Source organism: Ambystoma mexicanum, chromosome 7q (assembly GCF_040938575.1).
Source record: "Ambystoma mexicanum isolate Mex_15411 chromosome 7q, UKY_AmexF1_1, whole genome shotgun sequence".
NCBI classification, from domain to species: domain Eukaryota; kingdom Metazoa; phylum Chordata; class Amphibia; order Caudata; family Ambystomatidae; genus Ambystoma; species Ambystoma mexicanum.
The window spans coordinates 902,459,254-902,480,698 of NC_090941.1; the positions used below are offsets into that span (position 1 = coordinate 902,459,254).

At 47.9% G+C, this 21,445-nt stretch overlaps 1 protein-coding gene across 1 annotated transcript in view; it reads right to left on the reverse strand.

Moving 5' to 3' along the window:
- The window catches only part of CCDC83 (coiled-coil domain containing 83), a 472,571-nt gene that overhangs the window by 183,168 nt on the left and 267,958 nt on the right, over nt 1-21,445 (reverse strand). Inside the window, exon 6 of the mRNA XM_069639776.1 lies at nt 21,109-21,200. Coding sequence (XP_069495877.1) covers nt 21,109-21,200 — 92 coding nt within the window. The remainder of the gene's footprint in view (nt 1-21,108; nt 21,201-21,445) is intronic.

Consider the following 21,445-nt stretch of genomic DNA (forward strand, 5'->3'; position numbering starts at 1 on the left):
ATGTATTAAAGGCAAACCCTAAATGTACAGATGCACGAACTTGGCACAAACCCTAGATCTGTGATGTATTAACTTGTATTAAATTTCAGAAGGGTTGAACATCATGTTTTTGAGAGTATATAAGGTGCGACTATTCTAATGTACAGTCGCACTCACTGAGCACACCGAACCACGCTGGAGTTCGCTGTGTTGTGTGGAGGGCCGATAGCTATATGATGCCTTGTCCTTTGAAACTGTTCAGTATAAAATAAAGATCTTTGTATGTTCCTTTGTAACCCATGTTCGGTGTATTTCCTTTTCAGGTACTCAGCCTCGATATCTTCTTTTTGTTTTCACAGTTGGCGCCAGAATAGGGACCCTCAAGATTGATGCCAGATCGTCGAAGGTTGACGCACGCTATCGGACCGGGATCGGACGGGACGGTGTAACAAAATAAAGGGGGCCCCTTTTCAAATGAGACGCGACACCTCAGCAGCGCTGCACGGCCCGATCCCTGGACGATGAGCTTGTGGTCCGAGACGGCATCTTGACGAGGGTCCACTTATCGAGGCGGGCAGATTTGCCGAAATCACCAAACACGGGGTAAGATTAGTTAGAAAAGAATCTTTGAAATCCGATCGGACCTCCTTAGGATTGATCATTGTGAGTCGTGACCCGATTCTTAAGTATCCTGATAATTTGTTTTGGCGCATTGTATCTGCATATACAATTATTGACCAGGTAACACCAATACTTTGGTATGCCTGGGAAATTGTCTACCTGCTTCAGGGCGTTATTCCGCAGTGATAGGCAATCTTTGGGATTTAGCCGTCCGGCACCACAGGAGGGGTCGCCGGCTTGTACTATGTACTGTAAGCATGGCATTGGTAGTATAGTGTTTAATGATATTTGGCACAGACAAACCAGACATGCTTCCGAACTTCAGTGGCCAATCAATGGTAGTTTTGAAATCCCTCGTATTGAGTATTTAGAGTCAATTTTGTTAAAGAAAAAGGCTAGACCTGCAGCATTCGATGTTTTGCAGAATTGGAAAAAGGAAGCTTTACAGTAGCTTAAGAGTAGAGAAAAACATGCGCGCCGTCATAAGACGAACGCCGAAAAAGCATTGTTATATGACCAAGATAAACAGTCCGAGTCGGCTAGGAATATGGATAGGGTTTTCTCACTTGGCATTCAGAAAATCTATCCTTCTAAAGACTTTCATGTTTCTGACGAATTTATTGATAAATTGTTAAATGAACAAAGGCCTGGTGCCACTGCGCCACCTCCGTATGTTCCTCTTCCTGCTGCTTTGCCTCTTCCTGCTGTTATTCCTGCTCTTCCTTCTCTGCCTGTTGTTCCTGCTCCTCCTGTTGTTCCTCTTCCTCCAGTCGTTGTTCCTCCACTTGTTCCTCCGCCTCTTCCTATTGCACCAGTAGCAGTAACTCCATTCAACCTGCCTACTCTTCCTCTTCCAAGTGGTCCTGTACCGCTTGAGTCGATCACGGAGCGGGATTGAGGGTTGTCACTCGCAATACTGTACCTCCAGAGAAGAAACGTGATTTGATCGCATGGGCTAAGCATTGTATGGAGAGAGATGATCGAGCTAAGGTTTTTGCCACACTTTCTAATATGGACAATTTTCCTGAGAAAAATGTTTTTATTGAAGGGTTGGGATTCACTTATGTATAATGTGGGACAGATTAAATAATGTAGACCTCCCACAAGGGTTGAGGGATCTGAACACTTTAGCGTTTTCAAGAGACACTGTGCAGAAAGTACAAGAGCATGTTGAGAGGATATTTGAGTATATAAAGGAGTTGGAAAGCTTACAGAACGAGGATGATGATGAGGATAGTATGTATGTACAGAAACGGTTCCTTCCTTGTCGTAAATCGATATCCGAGGAAGCACGAATTTGCATGAAAGACGCGATTAGATGGATCTCAGACATGTCAATAACTCCAGTTGAAGTATATGACACGTATAGTCAGTATATGCCAGAAATGCAGAGGAAAGTGATACAGGTAATGGTAGAGTACCTACAGGATGAGTGCGTAAAAAGAAAGATTAGTCGTCCCACAGAGTTATTGAGTATTTATAAGAGAGCTTTTTCTTTTGACAATTCTTCAGCTGCTTTAGCACTCGATTTGGGTCTGTTGCTTAGTAAGCGTTCGGAGTTGCCTACTTGTCAGTTGCCTATGAGAGAGGTTCCTCCGACATTTTTCCCGAAAGTTGGGATTGCGGCTAATGCTGTAACGGGTGCAGCTGCTGTGGATATTCCTGCACATTATGTGTCGCAGTTCGTTCATGTCCCGTTCTCGAGACAGGAAGTGAATACCATTAGACAATCTATTCCTGACATTAGGAAAAATCCGACAGGATTCTATAAAGAAACAGAGTCTGTCTTGCAATCCTCAGTATTCACCTTAGGTGATATTGATCTGTTTCCTGTATTCCTGCCCGTAGATTTGTGGAAACAGGTTAGGACTATAGACAATGTACCAGGGTTGGGAGATACGTGGGCTAACATAATTAGACTCGATGGGGAAAGGCCAGCTGGTGAGAAACCGCCACAGGTAATACTAACTTTACCCGACAGAATCGTTGCAAAATTAAAAACTATAATTCCCAAAAAGAGAATTATTTGGGACAAGCTTACGGCCTGTGTCCAAGGGAAGTCTGAGGGTGCTACCGAGTTCTTTAATCGGTTCAAGCAGGTATTCTCGGATTTCAGTGGACAAGACTTAGGCACAGAGTCTGGGAAAAGACTAATCATAGACACATTTGTGCGTGGATTGCTGCCTGACATCCAGTCACAAATTATGTCTTCTGAGAGCGCTTGGCAAGCAAATTCTCAATCGGAAGTACTGCACATGGCTCAGTACTATGAGAATTGTGTCAATAATGAAAAGGAAAGAGTCGAGAAGAGAAAAGGTGATTTGAAGACAAAAGTATTATTACAACAAATGTTTTAGAAGCCCTAGAGGGGGTAGTTTGCAGATTAAAGGTCGGTATGTTCCACAAGGAAATGTGCCCTTGGGTCCTGTAAACATTAACCAGTGTGCCTATTGTCGGCAAGAGGGTCATTGGCATGCACAATGCCCGATCCTTCGACAAAGGTCAAATAACACATTTGGAAATATGGGTAGACGATCCAGAGGTCGCCCGGGTGTAGGGGGCCCTGGTAGAGGTCAGTTTGCACAGGATCCACAGCAACCTTTTTCGCAGGATAATCAGGTACCAAGTGTGGATACTAGAAACATATTTGATCATCCTTCTGCCGCTTCCCTCTCTGAAGAACTTCCTTTTGACAATATTCTGTTTCGTTAGGATTGCCTGAAGAAGAGTTTGGAACCGACGCCTATTCCCGTTAATCAGAAAGGTCCCTACGTTGAAATGGTAGTGGGAAATAGGAAACATCTATTCTTGATAGATACTGGAGCACAGAAGCGTTCCATTGACTATTCACGGGTTCCAAACATCCCACTGTCAGGGCAAACCAATGTTTCTGTAGGGTTTTCTGGCACACCAGTTGTCTGCCCGGTTTCTTCGCCGGTGCCTATTTCTTTGGGTCCCTTCACGAACCACTGTCCATTCCTTTTGACTTCAAATTGTGGAGAGAATTTGCTGGGGTTGAATCTGTTGAAGGAATTAAATGCGGTAATTCATTGTTCTTCTGATGGAGTGCGTTTGACGATTTCACCACAGCAACTTTCTGTTTCTCAATTCTTAACCAGACCTTTACCGCCAGAATTCAGTGATGTACCAGAGAGTTTATGGGCAATTGACGACAATGATGTCGGTGTTTTGCATATTGAGCCTGTTCAAATAGTCTTGAAACATGGGATAAAGCTGCCACGTATTCCACAATATAAGATTTCAGTTGAGGGTGAGCAAGCTTTGAAATGCATCGTTTCCGTTTTGTGCATCGAGGGGTGATTGAGGAAATTGCAGGTAGTTTGTGCAATAGTCCAATTTTGCCTGTGCACAAAAAAGGCGATAATGCAGTTCCTTTTCGTTTCATAATTGATTTGCGTGCCATTAATAAGGTCGTCGCTCTGCAATTTCCAATTGTGCCTGATGTGACGACAATATTAACTATGATTCCGGCTACAGCTACTTACTTTAGTGTTGTGGATCTGAAGAATGCTTTCTTTAGTATTCCTATACACAAGGACAGTAGATACTTGTTCGTGTTCACCTTAGGGGGACGCTCGTTCACCTTTACCCGTGCACCTCAAGGTTACATGGAAAGTCCTAGCATCTACAGTAGGGCTTTGAAAGAACAGCTTGATACTGTTGAGTTGCCCTCTACTTGTACACTGCTTCAGTATGTTGAAGACTTGCTTTTAGCTCCCAACTCAGAGAGCGCTTGTAAGGAGGGCACTGTCTTGTTGCTTATGCACCTGGCTAAACATGGTCACAAAGCTTCGCTTAAAAAGTTTCAATATTGTTGTCAGGAGGTCGCCTATTTAGGCTATCTCCTGTCAAAGGAGGGAAGAAGATTGACACCTGAACGGATAAAACTCATTTCTGGCATGTCTGTCCCAAATACACAGAAAGAAGTTAGAGCCTTGACAGGTATGGCTTCTTACTGTAGGTTGTGGATCCCAAACTTCTCACTAGTGATTAAGCCGATGTTGGCTCTGACGAAGAAGGGCATTTGTTCGCCATTGCCGTGGAACACGGAACACCAGCAATCATTTGATCTGCTCAAGACTGCATTGTGCTCGGCACCAGTTTTGGGCACACCAAACTATGAAAAGGCCTTTGTGTTGTTTGTGCATGAACGTGATGGATGTGCTTTGGCTGTATTAACGCAGGAACATGGAGGGAAGAATAGGCCATGCGGTTACTTTTCTTCCGCCCTTGATCCTGTAGCATGCGCTTTGCCAAGATGTTTGCGAGCTGTCGCTGCTGCTGCTGCTGCATCTGTAAAACTTCGTGCCTGGCACCGACCTGGGGTCCAAATAGATTCTACACTCCATACTCCACGCAGTCGAGGGGAGTTTTGACGTTGATTCATTAATCTATGAAATTTGTGCTGAAGAAAAGCCACATAGACTCTGAAGGCAGATACGTCATCCTACATTGCATGATATCTAATGTGGAATACCTGATAGTGAACACGTATGCTACAAATGTTGATACTCCTGAATTCTTTGATGCAGTGGTCTCCCTACTGCTGGGATACATTGGGGTTCCAATAATCTGGGGTGGAGATATGAACCTGATACTTGACAACGATCAAGACAGAACAGGAGCAGCACTTAGAGTCATGTCCCTGGCGGCTAGGAGATTACACACACATATTACGTCCCTTGGTGTACGGGACGTCTGGATGACTTTCCACCCTCAAGCATGAGAATACACCTTTTACTCATCAGTGCACGATAGTTCATCTAGAATAGACCTATTTGTGGCAATAGGCAGACTAATGGGCAAGGTAGGGGATACCCAGATACTCACTCGTACCTTATCAGATCAATCCCCGGTGACGTTGATGATGGAACTGGGGACTACCCCACCTCCCTGCGCTGCCTGGCGTTTCAAGTCTGAGGTGCTGCTTGACATCGTCTTCAAAGCAGAGAGCCTCTCAGATATAAAAACCTTCTTTGAATGTAATGAGCAACAGGACATGACCAAAGGGGTCCGGTGGGAGGCCTTCAAGGTGTACATTAGGGGCATGTCCATTTCACGGGAAGCAGGGATATTAAAAACCATTAGGAATGATCTGCATTGCTCCGAGACTAAACTTAGGGACTTGGAACGTTAATGCAGCACCCTCTAAATTGGCTCAAATTAGGAAGTAACTGGAAGCGTTTGAGTCCCATGCTCTGCGGGAGATAAAATACTTAGCTCGCCCACTTGCAGTGAAGAAATATGGGGAGGGCGATATACCGGGGAGGACGCTCACCAGACTAGTTCGGGCAGAGGGGGGTAGAGCTCAGATTGAATGTATTAGAGATACACAAGGAGTTTGGCAGAGGTCAGATAAAAAAAAGCTTGAAATGTTCTCACAATTCTATACCGACCTGTACACACAACTGCATGAACACAGTATACAAGATATGCAAGACATCATATTCGACCAAATCCCTATGACCTATATATCCAAATCCACCAGGGAACAACGTGACGCCCCAATCACATTGGAGGAAATAGTGCAAGCCATCACTGATCTCCCGATGGGCAAGGCCCCAGTGCCTGATGGACTCACGCCAGAATTCTATCGGGAGCATGTGGCGCTACTACCGCCTAGACTACTGGAAGTTTGGTCCGAATCACTCTGTGAATCTACCCCTTCCCCCCCAATGCGGGAGGCTATTATAACTGTCCTTCTTAAGCCTGGCAAGCCCAGTGACGAGTGTGGATCCTATAGACCCCTCTCGCTCATGAACATTGACACTAAGATCTTCGCCAATACATTAGCGAATATATTTCTTCCGATCATGGCTCACCTCGTCCATGAAGACCAGAGCGGCTTTGTGCCGGTGATGATTGACTGCACTTAACATCAGAAGGCTCTTCAATATCCAGGATCGATCAGGGAGCGGAGGCGGATGCGGTCACGCTAGACGCCCAAAAGGCCTTTGATATGGTCTCATGGAAATACATGTGGGCAGTATTAGAGAAAATGGGGCTGGGTCCATGCATGATCTGATACATTAAGCTATTGTACACGTGTCCCACTGCTAGGGTCCTGGTCAACACCTTAACCTCACCGCCCTTCACGTTGCGTAGGGGCACTCGGCAAGGTTGCCCATTTTCCCCCATCCTTTTTGCACTAGTTATCGAGCCAATGGCAGACTTTGTCAGGGTGCGACATTCCCATAGGGGCATATACCTCGCGGACACCCCTGAAATAGTATCACTATATGCAGACCATGTCCTACTATACGTCAGGAATACATCCACCCACTTAGACCCCATCCTAAGGGACATAACTAGGATAGGCACCTTCTCATGGAAATACAAGTGGGCAGTATAAGAGAAAATGGGGCTGGGTCCATGCATGATCTGATACATTAAGCTATTGTACACGTGTCCCACTGATAGGGTCCTGGTCAACACCTTAACCTCACCGCCCTTCACGTTGTGTAGGGGCACTCGGCAAGGTTGTCCATTTTCCCCCATCCTTTTTGCACTAGTTATCGAGCCAATGGCAGACTTTGTCAGGGTGCAACATTCCCATAGGGGCATATGCCTCGCGGACGCCCCTGAAATAGTATCACTATATGCAGACCATGTCCTACTATACGTCAGGAATACATCCACCCACTTAGACCCCATCCTACGGGACATAACTAGGATAGGCACCTTCTCTGGCTTCAACATCAACTACTCTAAATCTGAGATATTCTCCCTTACCAACACGACTCAGCAACCGACCTGTGAATACCCTCTTTGCTGGTCCCCTGATGGCATCAGGTATCTGGGGCTTCAAATAACATTGTCTAAATCGACCCTGATAACCAATAATTATACCGCCGCGGTGCAGCACTTCGAATCGAAAGTCACAAGATGGCGGTCCCTCCCGCTCTTGTTAGCTGGGAAACTATTATTGATCAAGATGATCTTGGTCCCTACACTTCTGTATATCTTTGTAAATGTGCCGATCTGGCCAGGGAAACAATATTTCGATAATTTACACAAAATGGGTGCTCAATTCCTATGGCATGCTGGCGCTGTCCGTAAAAAATGGGAACACATGACTCTACCCTATGAAAGGGGAGGCTTCACTGTTCCTGATTTGTCCTAATATTGGGTTTCGGCATAAGCCCAGTTTGCCACGTATTGGTATAAGAACCCTACCACTCCACCCCATGTAAAGTATGAAACTGACGCCACAGCTGACCCCATAGCGTCCACGTTGATGGCATGGCACCGTCTCCTCGATCCAACAATTGTGCCCTGCCCCTTTTACAAATGGCTCCCCATCTGGGAATTCCCCAGCGCATGAACCCACGCATGACAAACTTCTCTCCCAGCGTTGGTTAAACTTGGGATATCATGCAATGACTCATCTATTTCCAGATGGGAAGTTTATCACCCCACAGACATGGCGTCCTGGTCATTCTGGTTCAGCACTGGAAATGCTACAGTAATATAGACTCCGAGCTGCAGTCCGAGCTAGGTGGTCATCATACTTGGATGAACCCCCTAACTCTAGTAATAGCCGAAGGGTGGTTTCCTTGCTGTATAAAATGCTATGGGTAAAGTCTCGGGACCAACCACCTAAAGCTTGCAAGGCGTGGGCTGATGAACTTGGCCTCGAGATCACTGATGGCTTATGGAGGAAAATGTCCTCCCACACACGTAGAGTTTCACTTAACTTTAGATTTCGCTGCATGCAGTATAAGCTATTGAATAGAGTATACTACAACCCTCATAAGCTGACTAAGTTCAATCAGAATCAAATCCACACCTGCCCCAGATGCCACACTGAAAACGCAGACCATATGCATATGTTCTGGTCGTGTACTGCACTTAACACATTTTAGGGGGATATCCTCTGTGCTCTTTCTGAGATTGTGGGAACTGAAGTCTACCCAGATCCGATTGCTGTGTTGTTCGGGGTATGGAGCGAGGATGCAGTCAAGAGTATGGCTAAATTCTTGAATGTGGGCTCTATGGTGGCCAAGAAATGTATACAACAGCACTGGAAGCACCCTTCTCCCCCGACCTTTCAAATGTGGCTGACAGCCCTCAGCTGCACACAAACATGTGAAGAGGAATACATCGCCACCCTACCCTACAAAAATATTTGGTCTGCCTTCTGCAGCTATCTCCATAGGCTGACCGAAGAAGATCTCGACCCACCAGTGACACCGGCCTTGCAAAACTAGCTTGAATTATTACGCTTTATACCCGCCCTGTGCTCGACAAATGTCTTTATATGAACAGCTCACTAATGAACTGTGGAATGCATTCTAGTTACTGTTCTTGTTATGCTTACTGTGTGTATGCGCTACTAAATTTCCGCCAATAAAATACGTTTCAAAAAAAGAAAAATGTCAATCATGCAAAATGGCTGCTTGAACAATTTTAACATTTCCCTCACACTCTAGTCGTTATTTGTGTGGTCTCCGGCACGGCTCAATGGAATCATACTGGCCTATGAAGCACTTTAGGGCTCGGACTTTGCTTTTTTTAAACATTCTTTCATTCACGGAAGACCATAAGATCCTCAGAGTTTCGTGTCAGGTGTGTGGGGCAGAGAGGAGTTGATATTTCTTAGGTGACTCTCCCTTCAGGCAGAAAAACTAAATGCCCAGAGTTTTGGGGACCAAAGGGGTTACTCAAGGCACTTTTCTTGTTGTAATGTATATTGATTTTGACGTAGGAAAAATAAAACAAATTTTGCTTTTGTCTGATGGATATTTAACAATGACAGATTAGCAAATTCCTATACCCTCATAACCACCCCTACAATTGCCAAAGAGGGTACAATGGCGGCTGCCATAAGGCAAAATGCTGAGTAGAAATAGACAACATACTGCCCTGGGATTAAGGAAGATCCAACAGTGCATAGCTAACACCTACTTTGTTTGTTTTAAAGCATGTACAGGAACATGTAGTTGTGCTTTTCTGTGGATTACTGGCATTTGAAGAGATTATGAGATCCTCTGACATCAATGGTGGGAAAGAGACGAGAAGGCGGTTGGAATTGAAATTTCAAATTATAATTAAATCTTTTTGAGCAGAATATTATCAGTTTGGGTAAACTAAATGGGTAATAAACACTCGAGTAATAAACCTAATTCATAAATTATAATATTACAATACATTAACATGCCTTAAAATTGTAAAAATAGCTGCACCTTCAGAGAGAAAATCAGTCACATAGACAGCATAGCTCTATAGCCATGCATTTGTTTCATGAAGCTATACTGGTTTTACTCTCGCATTATTTAAACTGTAGTATTAAACGTTAGTTTTCGTAATTCTTCAAGGATACCAAATTGTTGTGTGACACCTTTATTTCCTGCAGCTGAATGTTCTATAAGGGAGTATGAAATGCACAAAGTGATGTATTTTCCACTGATTTCAGTCTCAGTTTGGATAATCAGCAGCTCGGCTTTGGTCGATCATAAGTCCTTAGTGAGTGTGTGGTAGTTCAGACCTGCTTGATAAATAACCTGGGCTTTGATCAGGCTTTCATATTTGTACACAACTGTTTGAATGTCGGAAAATCATGCAAACATCCTGTGGCTTGATTCACAATGTGCCAGCTTTGCAGAGCAGTTCCTAATATACCTCAGGGAACGTCTTAACGTATATATTACCACCATGGACTCCTTTTGCAGAATCTTTACTGTCCATCTCTGGGGATGGTCAATATTTGCACTAGGCAGAAAACACCAGCAAAAATAGAATTGCAGGGGATGGGGCCACCTGATACTAATCCCCCCTTAAGTGTTCGGTACAAAAAGGTCTTCGCCGACCATCCAAACCCCACAAGGCCCGGGTGTCGGGGAGATTTGCCACTGTCCCCCGTAAGAAACTGACCAGCATTAGACCAGCATAAGTCTGGCTTTATTCTGGGTGATCTTTTATGAGACATTGCTGCCTCCTTAATGTTGATTTGGTTTTCAGAGCTAGTGGAGACTTTCAGAAGCCCGCCTAATGCCAGGCAGTAGGGATCAATCAGTTTGCTAAATTGAGAAATCAAATTTTAAACTGGACACATCCATGTTGCCATATAATATCCCAGCAACCAATATACCATTTGCCAAAATAACGGAGAATTCCAAAACGAGAGGGTGAACCCCTACTATATCAGGGACTGGGGTATGTAGAAATGAAGGTAAAGTGGGGTGTGTCCCGCTAGGAGAGAAATATAGTTTAACAGCGGGTTGAGTCACCGTAACTGTCTCAAAAGAACTACGTACATGGTGTTTATTATTTACACATTATGTAGTGTCTTATTACTAGCTCTCTGTGGTAAGAGCTAAAAACACGCTGCACTAAGACCTAGCACTTGTTTAGATTTTCACATTTATTATTTGCAGCAAAGTATATACAAATATGTTCAAAGTAAAATTAGTACCCGGCGAGGGCGCAATCAGAATGAAAGAGCCATTCTGATTGGCCCTCGCCGAGTCGTTACCAGGCCGGGAATCCCTCCGTCGGGATTCGACGCCTTTGTCCCCGGCGGGGGGCGTGGCAGTCCCTCAGCCCATGAGAAGGTCGAAGCGGGGCCGTCCCTGCTCCGAGCCTCTCTGCGGCTGAGAGGCTGCCTTCGCCCCCCGCCGGGGACTCGGGTACGTTTTAAATTTTTTTTTAATTCCCTTCCCTCCCTCCCAACGGCCCCCCCAACTTACCTTCTTCGTCCTGTGTCCCCAGCAGGGGACGAGGGAAGCCTCCAGCCGTGTGGAGACTCGGAGTGGGGCCATCCCCGCTCTAAGCCTCTACACGGCTGAGGGCTTTCCTCGTCCCCCGCCGGGGAGGCAGGAATGTTTTATTATTTATTTTTTTTCCTCTTCCCCCATCCCACTCCCGCCCTCCCAACCCCACTTAGCTTCTTTTTGATCCTTTTTCGGGAGCGGACGCGCTGAGAACACTTGTGTTCCCAGCGCGTCTGCTCCCGATGGCCGCCATGGAAAGGAAAAACGGACTCTGTTTTCCCTTTCCATGGTGGCCATTTTCTTGGTCGTTTCTTTTTTTTTTCTTTTTTTTTTCAACTTCTTTTTATTATAAGCGTGGCAGCAAAACACAGGCGAACAGCGCCAGGCGAAACATTGTAAAAGAACAGTATACATAGCGTAGATATACAGAAGTTACTACACATATTGAACAGTCGAAGAGCAAAATGCAGTGAGATCGTGAAGAAGGGTATCAGGGAACTATGACTGAGCTAAGGACCCAAGCTGGCTAGGGGAAACCGGAGAGGAAGGGGAGGTCTGAGTCTCGACTAGGTCAGAGATATAAGAGCGGAATCGGAGCCAAATATTTCTCGGTCTGGAACGTGTGGGTTGTAGGTGGGACCAGGTTTCTTCCGTGTCAGAGGCCCACGTGTTTCTTTTTTTTTTCTGTCCCGAAACGCTGCAGCCTCAGGACCAAAATGTTCTAGTGAGCTGACCCCTGAGCAGAGGATGCAGAAAAAAGGCAGAGAAAATAATATTTTTTTCAACAAAGCCTGATGTTTGGAAAAATCATGTCATGAAGAGTGATTGATTAACAATTTGACATAATCTGCTTATTAAAAAGACATAATGGGCTCAGTGTATGACTTGGGGCCAAGCCACCCCAAAGATTAAAATCGTGCCTGGATATAAGGCACTACTATATTCAGCATGCGGTACAGGTGCGCATACATGTTAAGTTTAAAACTGGCAGAGAGTGTGTGAGAAAGTGCCTCATATGACCGTGAGCCTCTGGGGTGGTAGGTCCACGTAGATGAAGCATAAATGGTGGCAGCCTAATATCTCGAAAAAAGAGGTCCTGAATACCCAGTCTTAGTCGCACATGAGCATGCCGGTGCCAGTAGTTCAAAGAAAGGCTGGGGGTGCCGTGCTACATGCCATTATACTGTGAAGATTGCCATGAATGAACTGTGAAAGTACCTTGCAATGGGATATCAAATGGCTGCTGGCGGGAGTAAGCACGGAAGGCTGTTTAACTGGATAGTGACGGAGAAGAATCCTTCCTAGGCAGAAGCGCATCAAGGGGGCTAAGCAGTCCCCATGGGTGTCAGGCACTCAGGCTGACCTATGGAGATAGTGTGCAAAAGCGCCTCCTCAACTGTGGAATCTCGGATATTCATTAGGTTCCCCTTTGGAATAGTAGTGCCTACCTGATGGTGTAGAACAGGAGGCGCGGAGGGGGTGGCGCTGTGGAGCAGCCCAAGATGGCTGCTTAGCTTTTGAGCTCCGTGCGGCTCCGGCCTTCATCTGCCCACATCTGCGAACATCGGAGCTTGCTACACTCCTATTGCGGCCAACCATCTGCCCCTGTCTGCTGGGCAGCTCCTGGCGGAGTCCCGGCCTTCTCTGACTGCTGGGAGAATTGCTACGGCCATATTTCTCTGGAGGCCTACCCGGGCTGCGGCGGTTACTCGAGGCCTCGCCACTTTTTCGCGGCCCGCCCGCCCCTGTCTCCCACCCTGGGGGACCCCGCGGGGCGGATCGCTGCCGGACGGGGGACTGGGACCGAACCGACGGCTGCGGCGGCCTGTGGGGTGCCCCGCCACATCGACACTCGCCTGGCGGAGGACTGCACTGTCGAGGTGAGGAGCGGAGGGGTGACGCATCCGGACGGGGCACGGTGGGCCCGGCCTTCACCTCGCGCTGCCCCTGGACCTGCCCTGTGGGCGCCCTGCCCCTGCCCCCCTGGTGCGCCCCGCTCTGTAGTGCCAACGTGATCCACGTCCACATCGGTGAAGATCCCCCCGGGCTTGACTCGATTCCTGGACCCTGTGCCCACCACCTCCACGTGGCTGACGCTTGATAACCACGGCGGCCGTCGCTACTCTTCGTCATGCCAAGTAAATCGAAAGGAAACTGCAGGGGAGGATCGATGGATAGATTTGCTAAAGCGGTTCCGAGATCCGACGCTTGCTCATCCCCACCCCCGCCGGAGGAGTCCGGGGTGGAGTCGCAGGCCGGGCCGCCGGGACCTGACCTCACGGTTATCATGGAGTCGATGGCCAAAAATTTCGCTTCCTTCCACGAGAAGTTGGACGATATACATGCCAATGTTGCCTCGCTCAAGACACGTGTAGACCAAGCCGGGACCCGAATAGCGGAGGCTGAAGGCAGGATCTCTACTAACGAGGACGAACTACATGTGCTGCAGTCCACGGTCGCGGCCCTGTCCCGGGACATGAAGGCGGTTAAATCCAAATGCGATGACTTGGAGTCCCGCTCTCGCAGGAATAACCTACGCATTATCGGTGTCCCCGAGAGCGCACTCAAGGGGCGCATGGAGGATGCGATCGAGAGCTTGCTCAGGGAACTACTCGACAACCCGACCCTGTCTCCGCACTTTACGGTCGAGCGCGCACATCGGGCCCTGTCCCCTCGCCCTAGACCGGGTGATCTTCCGAGACCCATCATTGCCAGGATCCTGAACTATCGGGACAGGGACCTCATCCTACGCTTGGCACGGGAGAAGGGAGAGCTGCGCCTGGAGGCCAACACCGTCAGGATCTTCCCCGACTTTTCCGTAGCGGTCCAGCAGGAAAGGCGCCAATTTCTTGGTGTCAAAAAGCTGCTCAGGGAACGCAATGTCCCATACGCCATCCTCTTCCCGGCGCGATTGAAATTGACCCACAACGGCAAACTCTACTTCTTCACGGTCCCCGAGGAGGCAGTGAAGTTCATTGAGCTGGAGATACCATTACCTAATCCGATAAATGCTCCCGTGGCCGCTGAGTGAGCACTCCCTGTAGTGCCCTACTCTCCTCGCCAGCTCTCTCCGCTCATTTTGGATGTGTTGTTGGTAATGCTGTTCTTTGCCCCAGCGACTCGAACCCCGTGGATGGCCATCCGGCCTGGGGTTTCGCCCTGGGCCCTTGGACACTACTCAATACTCCTCGTACACTGTATGCTTATGCGTTAGATCGCCTATTGTTTTCCTGTTATCATCCAACCTCAACTCCTGGGTTCGAACTTGGATCCTTCACCGCAGAACTTGACTTGATGGCCCATGTTGGCCTACATGATGCTTAAGATGCCGTCCGCACGGCTACAGCGCCCCCACTGCGTTTGCAATGTTTGTGTTTGTGCTTGGTTTGCTGTTAGGGCTGGGTGGCCACTGCTGGGCCGAATCGTGGGCGCATCCCCGTTGGGTGTTGCCCTCTGTTCCTCCCCGGTTGGGGAGACCCTGTCACTCCCCTGGCTTAGCTGGGGGCCTTGGGTTTGGGTGGGGTATGATACCTACTGCAAGTTGCGGGTGGGCAGTGTGGGTGGTGGGTGGTGATGTTGGGGGTGTGTGGGTTTGTACTACAAAAGACGGAGGTAGTGTGGCAGAATGCATGACATCGGGGCACCATTGCGGGGCCCATTTTAAACTACTGGCTGGCTCTAGGCAGAGAATATGGGATGTACCCTAACTCGATGCAATGACAACTGTTGTGTTGTCTTGGAATGTACGGGGCCTTAGTAACTACACCAAGGCTCGTAAAATTATGGCTTACGCCAACAGACACTGTTGTAAAATTTTGTTCCTGCAGGAGACCCACTCTGGGGGCCACCTGGCCAGATGCATGGCCCCTTCCTGGGGCCCCAATAGATATTTTACCTCCTACTCCTCCCGGGCTAGGGGGGTCCTGACGATGGTTCATAGATCGCTCAAGTTTTCTCTACATAAGAATTATGTTGACCCTGAAGGGAGGTATGTTATCCTGCATTGTTCTTTGGCGAATAGGGAATACCTGCTGGTCAATACGTATGGCCCCAATGTGGACTCTCCTGATTTCGTTGACCGGGTGGCGGCGATACTGCTGGGTTATGTGGGGGTACAGATTATCTGGGGGGGGGACATGAATTTCATTATGGATACCACGTTGGACAGAACGGGCACTGCCCCCAGATTGCTCTCGGGCACAGCGCGTAGACTATTAGCACACGGGGTGACACTAGATGTTCGAGATGCATGGCGGGCGATGCACCCGTTGACGCGCGAATATACCCACTATTCCTCGGTACACGACAGCTCCTCGAGGATTGACATGTTTTTCGTGTCCAGTACGCTTCTGGGCAGGGTGGCTGAAACTCAGATCTTGGCGCGTACTCTGTCGGACCATTCTCCTGTCCGGATGTCCGTGGACCTGGGAGTCCCGGTTCCCACTATTAATACTTGGCGCTTCAAGTCTGCCGCCCTGCAGGACATAGTATTCAAGGCGGATATTCTTGCTGATATACAGTCCTACTTTGAGTTTAATTTGTCCCGGTCCACTTCCCTGGGGGTCCGGTGGGAGGCCTTCAAAGTCTTCATCAGGGGAATGTCCATATCGAGGGAGGCGGGAGTACTCAAGGCTATACGTGCTGCTCTTGCCCGTTCCGAAACCAAATTACGCGACCTGGAGAGAGCGCATCCCACTTCGGTAGACCCAGCCACCCTCTCCCAGATTAGTGAGGAGCTCCAAGCCTTTAATGACCAGGCCGTCAGGGAAGTTCGATATTTCAGTCGCCCCCAGGCGGCTCGCAAGTATGGTGAGGGGGACAGGCCGGGCAGGACGCTGGCTGCTGTGGCCAGGGCGAGTGGGGTCATTCACAGATCTCCTGTATCAAGGACAGGTCAGGGCTGAGCCAAACGTCTGACCAACGAATCTTGGAAGTCTTCGCGGACTTCTACGCTGACCTATACTCCCAGCCCCCTGAACATAGCGAGTTCCAAATGCGCGATCTCCTCAGCCAGATCCCCACGACACTCATTTCCCCCACAACCAAAGACTCACTGGACTCCCCCATTCTGCTGGACGAAATTGTCGGGGCAATCTCCAATCTACCCAAAGGAAAAGCTCCCGGTCCGGATGGGCTGACGGCAGAATTTTATCAGGAGCACGTGGCCATCTTGGCCCCCAGGCTGCTGGAGGTCTGGGATGAGTCGCTCCGGCTGGGCACCCTCCCTCCATCATTGCGGGAGGCCGCCATTACGGTCCTTCTTAAACCTGGGAAACCTGCTGATGAGTGTGGATCATATAGGCCCCTCTCGCTAATGAATCTAGATACCAAAATATTCGCTAAGGTGATTGCCAACCGCTTCCTCCCGGTCATGTCCTATATGGTGCATGATGACCAATCAGGGTTCGTCCCTGGGAGGTCGACGTCCCACAATATTAGACGGCTATTCAATGTTATGGCCCGCATGGACCAGGGAGTTGGCGCCGTGGCGGTTACGCTGGATGCCCAGAAGGCTTTTGACATGGTCTCCTGGAAATATACCTGGTTGGTGCTGGAGACCATGGGTGTAGGGCCTAACATGATAGCGTACATTAAGTTGCTATACACTTCCCCGGTGGCTAGGGTGCGGGTTAATTCCCAGACGTCAGCTCTGTTCCCTCTCTCTAGGGGCACCCGTCAGGGGTGCCCGTTTTCTCCGATCTTATTCGCCCTGGCGATAGAGCCGATGGCCGACTATATCAGGGCCCGGCACGCCCACCAGGGGATCCGCCTGAAGGACGCTCCCGAAATCGTCTCGCTCTATGCAGATGATGTTTTACTTTTTGTAAGAGACCCGGATGTGCACCTGGACCCGATCATACGCGGTATCACCCGGATTGGCACTCACTCCGGGTTCACCATTAACTATACCAAATCCGAAATTTTCCCTCTTACTAGCTCCACCACCCAACCGCTCACGGAGTACCCGCTACGCTGGTCCCCAATGGGGATTAAATATTTGGGGGTCCGGGTGTCTCGGTCTAGGGAAACACTGCTAGCGGATAACTACCGAGCGGTGGCGGAACAAGCTGAGGCCAAAATTTTTTGTGTTCTTGTATATCTTCTCTAACGTCCCTGTCTGGCCGGGTGGGAGATACTTTACAGACCTTCATAAAGCACTTGCACAATTTCTCTGGCACTCTGGTGCGGTACGTAAGAAATGGTCGGGCATGTGCCTCCCATATGACAAAGGGGGCTTCACGGCCCCGGACCTGCTTAGATACTGGACGGCTGCACAGGCGCAATTCGCCTCGTACTGGTACCCCGGACCCCCACCTCGCCCCCACGTCAAATTGGAGACCCTGGCGGGGGCACCCTGTAACATAATGTCCCTGATTCTAAATAGGAAGTATGTTCCGGACTCGCCTATCGATCCAGTCCGCGCCACTGTACAGGCCTGGGGCCGGCTGTTTAACACGTGTGCCGAACAACACCCATACTACAGGTGGCTTCCCGCCTGGAACCTTCCCGGGCTTGAACCCACGTGTGACATTGCACTGGCGCGGCACTGGGAGGCGCTGGGTTACCGTGCCCTCACTGACTTTTACCCAGATGGGCGGTTTATAACACTGCAGACGTTGAAGCCGGGGCACTCCGGTTCAGTCATGGAGCTGCTGCAATTCTACAGGCTGCGCGCAGCCTTCCGCAGCGCGTGGCCTGACTTCCCAGCTGAGCCTCCGGACTCCCCCGGGATTGCATACATCGCCAATTCGGGAGGGGCGCGGGGTGTGGTCTCCTCATTATATGGATTGTTACTGACCGGCCCCTCTCCCCGCCCGTCCAGGGCACGGGAGGACTGGGCCGCTGAACTGGGGACGGACCTTACAGACCAATTGTGGGGGAAAATGTGCTCTCATACCAGTGGGGTGTCCTTGAACTTTCGCTACCGCACCATACAGTATAAATTGCTTAATAGGCTGTATTTTACACCGGGTAGAATTTCGAGATTCGCACGCTCTGCTCCCCGGCCCTGCCCCCGCTGCGGAACCGATGGGGCTGACCATCTACACATGTTCTGGGCCTGCCCGGAGCTGGCCACATTCTGGTCCAAGATCATGCAGACGTTGTCGACAATTATTGATGTTGATGTTGCCCTCGACCCGCTGGGGGCACTGTTTGGGGTGTGGGGCCTCGGGGAGCCTAGAGATGTGGTCAAGTTCCTAAATGTAAGTTGTGTGGTGGCCAAGAAATGTATATTGCTGGATTGGAAAAGCTCGACCCCCCCTACATACCAGAAATGGTTGAACCTGCTCACATGGTCTAGGAATTGCGAGGAGGGGTTTTTGGATATGCTCCCGGCCCGGTCCCGCCCCCGTAATATCTGGTCTGCCTTTAATAGTTACTTGAACGGTTTGGATGACATCTCCACGGTGGGCGGATCTCCCCGGCCTTCTACTAGTGTTGTATAAAGTGTTGGTGTCTCATGTTATGTTGCTGATGGTCCCTGACAGCTTATGTTCCGCAGAAAAGCCCTTGCATTAATGCACCTGTATACTGTATTTGCTCTTGCTGTCCTGATGTAAATGTGTATGCTACCTGCCTCTGTCAACAAAAATAAAAGTTTAAAAAAAAAAAAAAAGAACAGGAGGCGCAGTCGGACAAAAGTCTCTCGGTCTGCGTGGCTATACGGTCTCGCGTTCAGTATGGTGGAGTTGTCAGCGCATGGGTAACAGAATCACTTGGCTACCGACAGCATGTGGGTCTGGTGTGGTTCGGGAAGACACGTGTACAGACAAAAAATGAAAGGGGGAGGCCGATGTAGATCTCGCCTTGTATGTGTAAAAGGGAATATGAGCTTAAAAACGCCTGCTGTGGTGGCGTGTCTTACCTGATGGGTGTTCATTTGATGGCCGGGCTGCTGTGCATTCACAGCATGGCAGACAGCTTCAGTGCGAAAGGGGAGGTCTGCCGCACTATCTAAAAAAACTCAATAAAGACATACAAGAATTTAGAACTGAAAAAATCTATCCGTATCTGAGTGCAGAATATCTGCAACAAAGGAACACAGAGAGAGATCACAACAAAACGCCAACAATAGGAGAGGAGCCCATAGGTGGGTCACTTTTTCAGACAATAGCAGTGACTCAGCGGGAGAAGATCCCTACCACTCTGGTTACCAACAGTTATACAGGACAAGATGTCAGAGGTCTTTTTTAGGCAGAGGCCAGTTTTAAACTTCACATGCATGCGCACCTGTACTGCATGTTGAATATAGTAGTGCCTTACATCCAGACACGATTTTAATCTTTGGGGGGCTTGGCCCCAGGTCATACACTTAGCCCACTATAGCTTTTTAATAAACAGATTATGTCGAATTGTTATTCAATCACTCTTCATGACGTAATTTTTCCAAACAATAGGCTTTGTTGAAAAAAATATTATTTTCTCCGCCTTTTTTCTGCATGCTCTCCCCAGGGGTCAGCTCGCTAGAATGTAGCATTTTGGTCCTGAGCAAGGCAGTCATCATCCTACTCCGCCGAAATGTAAAGACCCTTGCGTCCTGATTTATACGCGCAAAGAGGTGTGCACTGACTTGGAGTCTCACCAGCGCCATACGTAGACAGACCCCAAATTGGCCAAACCGAAGGTGAGACTGCTTTCACACACACAAGACTCTTGGAATAACGCATTAGCCCCAGATTGCACTAATTGTAGGCAATAGGACAGTTGGTCTCTTTTGATGTTTTAACATTTTCCATTGATGCTAGTTCATACTGTTTTGAATTCATTTATCTCCTCATTTTTCCTGACTCTGGTTTCAGGCTTTCTTGAGAAAAATGCTTTAATGTTACTTTGAACACATTTGTATATACGTTGCTGCAAATATTACATGTGAAAATCTAAACAAGTGCTAGGTCTTAGCGCAGCGTGTTTTACCTCTTATCACAGAGAGTTAGTAATAAGACACTACATAATGTGTAAATAATAAACACGATGTATGTAGTTCTTTTGAGACAGTTACAGTGACTCAGCCCACTGTTAAACTATATTTCTCTCCTATCAGGACACACACCACTTTACCATCAAAATACCGGAGAATAGCACAGGGGCAATGAGCTGGTCTTGGAAGCAAGACCATGCAGAGGAACAGAGGTTCGAATCCCGGATCCGCACATAGAAACCGACCTTAGGTATGGTTTTAGGTGCTTTATAAAAAAAAAACGATTACATTAAATAAATAAACTGTAAAGTGGATTGAAACACAGAGCACCATTCTATGGCAGTATTGATTCTTCTTGCCGTTTTCTAAGAGTACCAATTTTGTAACTCACTGTTTTATGAGTTGCATCTTATAGTATGCTGTTGTTTGACAAACTATCTTTTGATAGCCTGCAATTTGTTGACCGCATTTGGTGAGTCAACAAAATACAAACATATATATACACATGTCTGTAAATGAAGGTATTCAGTAGGGGAGCAGGGAGGTTTTGAAGGGTGAGTGAGGATGGACTTGTAGAGTATGGAGGAGGATATGGGAGAACCCCCATAACAAAAATAAATAGGTCGAATTATGAATTATGGTCGAGCAAAATAAGTCGATCAAATTGCAGACTAGCAAAACAAAGGTTCTGCATTGTTTGACAGACTATCTCATGTCATGGTTATGCTATCTTCATCAAGTGGAAACAGCAACCCTGCAATTTGGACCATTATTAAACTTCAAAATAAATAAATGAATAAATCTTTACTTTTTTGTCATGGACTTTGAAATTTGAACTATAACAGGAAAACCTACCTCTGTAGCAAGTTCCTTCTTCTCTTCTATTTGTTTCGCAACCTCAAGGTTTATTTTATTTTTGGTTGTTTCCAAAGATTTTCTAAAATGTTCTTGAAAAAGAAAAATGGAAACATAGCACATTGGTTTGTGTTAGCAATGATAGGCAAATGATAGTGATAAAACTTTGATACAGTGTGACAGTCCCAGCCTCCAACCTTCAAATAATACATTGTGGGTATGCACACTTAGTGAACAGTGGCAAGAGAATGAAACACTGTAGCCTAACCCACTCTTGTTGAGTTATTTTCATAAATTTGTGATAAATATGTTGATGGGGCAGAAGGTTCGGCCGAAG